Genomic DNA, 4217 nt, shown 5'->3' with positions numbered 1-4217 from the left:
AGGAGAATTCAAATAGGTGTAGATGATCATCCCAACTACCACAAATCAATCAAGCATGCTCTCAGCATGTCTTCCAATGTCTGAATGGTACACTCACTCTGTCCATCAGTCTGTGGATGGTAAGCCATACTGAAATTTAATCTCGTGCCCAAAGATTGTTTGAAACTTTTCCAAAAATGAGATGTATATCTCATATCTTTATCAGATACTATAGATACTAGCACACCATGCAAGGACACAATGTTGTCCACATATAATTTGGCCAATTTTTCAGAACTATAAGTTTCCTTTATTGGCAGAAAATGGGCTGACTTTGTCAGTCTATCGACAATCACCCAAATCGTGTCATTGCCACGTTTGGTCTTTGGTAACTTGGTAATCAAATCCATATTTACCATCTCTCATTTCCATACGGCAATTTCAAGTTGTTGTAGTAGCCCCGACGATTGCTGATGTTTAGCTTTAACTTGCGAAAACGTCAGACATTTAGCTACATAAGTGGCTACGGATTTCTTCATACCCATCCACCAATAATTCTTTTTCAAATCCTGGTACATTTTGTCTCCTCCAGGATGTACAGAATATCTGCAATTATGAGCTTCCTGGAGAATCAGATCTCTGAGTCCTCTAAAGATAGGAACCCATATACGATCATTCAATCTTAGGATTCAATCATTTCTAGGTGCTAACCGATTAACAGTACCACCTAATCCTTCATTAGAAGCATTTGCTTCTAATAAGGCTTGTTTCTGAGCATCTAGCAGCTTCTCATTCAAACTAGTACGTCGCTCAATGCTTTTGGCGTTAACCCTGATAAATTTAACCCTTTCTTTACGACTTAAGGCGTCAGCAATGACATTTTCCTTACCGGGATCGTATCGACTCTCATATTCGTAATCATTTAAAGTTTCCATCCAACGGCGTTGTCGCATATTCAAATCTTTCTGATTAAATAGATGCTGGAGACTTTTATGGTCCGTATATATAATACACTTTGTGCCATAAAGATAATGTCTCCACAACTTTAGTGTGAATACAACATCACCCAATTCTAAATAATGGGTGGTGCAATTCTATTTGTGCACTTTAAGTTGTCATGATGCATATGCAATCACTTTGCCTCTTTGCATGAGTACACAACCTATTCATGTGTGCGAAGCATCACTGTATACAACAAAGTCTTCAATCCCCTCAGGTAGGGTTAAGACGGGAGCATTGCTCAATTTCTGCTTTAGAATCTCAAAGGATTCTTTCTGTTTTGGACCCCAGTCAAACTTGACATTCTTGCGGGTCAACGTAGTCAAAGGAGTGGCAATTCTTGAGAAGCTATCAATGAACCTTCTATAATAACCAGCCAATCCTAGGAAACTACAAATTTAAGATGGAGTCTTGGGTGCTTCCCAATTCATGATAGTTTTAATCTTGGAAGGATCCACTTGGATACCATGCTCACTAATTACGTGTCCCAAAACTGGACCTGTCTAAGCCAAAACTCGCATTTAGAGAACTTTGCATAAAGCTTCTCTTGCTTTAGCAAATCAAGAATGCATTTAAGATGTTTCTCGTCATCATTCTGATTACGAGAATAGATAAGTATGTCGTCTATAGAGACAACGACAAACTTATCTAAATAAGGCTTGTAGACTCTATTCATGAGATCCATGAAAGCTGCAGGTGCGTTCGTGAGCCCAAAAGGCATCACTAGGAATTCATAGTGGTCGTATCTAGTTCTGAAAGCCGTCTTTGGAACATCCTCATTCCTAACTTTCAATTGATGATAACCATATCTCAAATCAATCTTCGAGAAATAACTAGCTCCTTGCAATTGGTCAAACAAATCGTCGATTCTTGGTAATGGATAACAATTCTTGATCATTATCTTGTTCAGCTCGCGGTAGTCAATGCACATCCGCATTGAATCATCTTTCTTTTTAATGAACAGGATAGGAGCTCCCTAAGACGAGGAACTAGGCTGAATAAAGCCTTTCTCCAATAGCTCATCTAGTTGAGCCTTCAATTCTTTCATTTCAGTTGGTGCTAATTGGTATGGAGCTCTAGCTACAGGAGTGGATCCAGGCAAGATGTCGATCCTAAACTCAACTTGCCTCTCTGGGGGTAGACTGGGTAAATCTTCTGGGAACACATCTGGGTATTCTGAGATGACTTGTATGTCTTCAATCTTTGGCTTCGGATCATCAATCGTCATTTGTGCCATGTAGATGACACATCCTCCTTTAAAATACTTGGATGCCTTAAGTAGAGACACCTTCTCGGGCAATCCATAGTGTTGATCTCCACGAATGGTGAGTACTTCATCGGACATGGATTTAATTTCGATAAGTTTCTTATCGCAGGAAATACGGGCTTGGTTATGAGCTAACCAATCCATGCCTAAAACTATATCGAACCCCGCCAAATTGATTGGCAAAAGATTAACAGAGATAGGAATGTTCTTAATGGATATAACACATCCATCAAGAATCGTGGAGGCTATTTCTATACTACCATCAGCCATTTCAACTTCGTAATTAATATCTAAAGCTCTTAGGGGTAGGTTTAGTAGTTTACTAAACTTATGATCTACAAAGCTTTTATCAGCTACAGAATCAAATAGAACTCTAGCAAATATATCATTAACGAGAAACGTACCTGTAATGACATTTGCATCATTGACTGCTTCTCTTGCAGTTAGCTGAAAAGCTCTTGCATTCGGTTTCTTTGCTTCCCTAGGCTTCACATTACCCTCGGTAGCTCGTTTAGGGCAATTAGTCTTTATGTGACCCTTCTCGCCACATCCAAAGCAAACAACATTCTTTAAGTCCCTGCACTCATGGGACTGATGACCAGTCTTCTTGCAGATACCACACTGCTTTGACTGTTGGTTAGTCTGACACTGTCCCCAGTGTCGTCTCCCACAAGTTTTACAAACAGGTCTATCATCCGACCTCTGCTGGTTCTTATCGAACCCAAATTTTCCTTTCTTCTATTTGTGGAAGTGATCATCATCACGTTTCCTTTTCCTGTCAATCTCAGTCTTGACTGGCTTGAACCTCGCTTCATCCTGAGTGAGTGAAAGAGATAGATTTATAGCAGATCTAAAAGTAGTGGGCTTGGATGCTTTAACCATGCCCTTGATTTCTGGTGCTAATCCACTACTAAAACAAGCAATGCGCTTAGACTCGGGAGTGATCAAATATGGAACCAATCTGGATAATGAGTTGTAGTCAGACACATATTTCCGACAGTCCAGGTTCTTTATGCTGAGAGTCAAGAAATCAGACTCCACTTTCTCAACTTCATAAGGAGGAAAATACGTCTCCTTGATCAGGTCCACAAACTTATACCACTTCTTATTATACAGGACGCTTTCCCTATGGACTGGATCATGGCTTTCCACCATGTCAAGGCATCGCCCTTAAATGACTGAGATACATACTTGACAGTGTCTTTATCAGCACAGCCACTGATGTCTACAACAGTCTCTATCTCATCGAGCCACTTCATGGCATCGATGGCTCATTTCTCCTCCGTGAAGTCTCTAGGTTTACATGATACAAAATATTTATAAGTACACCCGTCTTTAATAGATCGGGTTTTCTCCTTGGCAACTTGTTTAGGCTCACTCCTATAATTTGAGGAATAATGTGAGCTCTCAGATTTATGTGTGGAAGGATGTGGGATTGATTGGGACTTTGGATGGGTCGAACCCGATCCTTTAAAATTCACCATAAACTTTTCCATGGCCTTGCTTGTCCTCCTTTCATTCTTTTCAGCCTGTCGCTGAATCTACTCCCCCCGTTCCAAGGCTTGATTAATAGCCTCGATTTTTTGCGGTGGTTGTGGTTGTGGAATAACCAGATACTGGTACCCATAATTAGGATATCCAGCATTTGGATAAGTAGGAGGAAATGGTGATGGATAAAGTGCACTATGTACAACCGCCTATAGTAGGGGTCGTATGACGGAGCTGGATAATTATAATCCATAGGTGCTACTGAAAAAGATGTATCATATCCAGTCATGTCTGGATATGTAGGAATGGGGTTATCAAAACCCAAAAGTGGTTGTTGAGGTGGCTCAGCAACTGGTTCAGTGTTAGAGGGTCCGCCCATTTGTGGGTCCTCTGGGATAGTAGGAAAAGTTAGAGGCAAAGGTGGTAGCGAACCCGACCATTGCCCCACACGTACCGACATACGTGCACCACAAGGCTTCCACGA

General features: G+C 40.8%; 2 protein-coding genes across 2 annotated transcripts; both read right to left on the bottom strand.

Annotated features, from left to right (window-relative positions):
- Positions 1–401: 401 nt before the first annotated feature.
- Positions 402–914, bottom strand: LOC110920104. The gene is made up of 2 exons (XM_022164340.1): positions 691–914; positions 402–627 (listed from the first exon to the last, which is right to left on the bottom strand). Exons 1-2 carry the CDS (start codon positions 912–914, stop codon positions 402–404), a joined length of 450 nt encoding a protein of 149 aa, XP_022020032.1.
- A 1040-nt stretch (positions 915–1954) lies between these two features.
- Positions 1955–3400, bottom strand: LOC110920105. The gene is made up of 2 exons (XM_022164341.1): positions 3041–3400; positions 1955–2983 (listed from the first exon to the last, which is right to left on the bottom strand). Exons 1-2 carry the CDS (start codon positions 3398–3400, stop codon positions 1955–1957), a joined length of 1389 nt encoding a protein of 462 aa, XP_022020033.1.
- Positions 3401–4217: the final 817 nt, after the last annotated feature.

Source organism: Helianthus annuus, chromosome 16 (genome assembly GCF_002127325.2).
Source record: "Helianthus annuus cultivar XRQ/B chromosome 16, HanXRQr2.0-SUNRISE, whole genome shotgun sequence".
In the NCBI taxonomy this organism is placed as follows: Eukaryota; Viridiplantae; Streptophyta; class Magnoliopsida; order Asterales; family Asteraceae; genus Helianthus; species Helianthus annuus.
This window is presented reverse-complemented; position numbering and strand designations above follow the sequence as displayed.

Coding starts and splice junctions, on each gene's coding strand:
- LOC110920105 (XM_022164341.1), bottom strand. CDS start 3,400: ATGGTGGAAAGCCATGATCCAGTCCATAGGGAAAGCGTCCTGTATAAT. Junction 2,984..3,040: donor ATGAAGCGAGGTTCAAGCCA/GTCAAGACTGAG, acceptor TTCCACAAATAG/AAGAAAGGAAAATTTGGGTT.
- LOC110920104 (XM_022164340.1), bottom strand. CDS start 914: ATGGAAACTTTAAATGATTACGAATATGAGAGTCGATACGATCCCGGT. Junction 628..690: donor TTAGGTGGTACTGTTAATCG/GTTAGCACCTAG, acceptor TCCTATCTTTAG/AGGACTCAGAGATCTGATTC.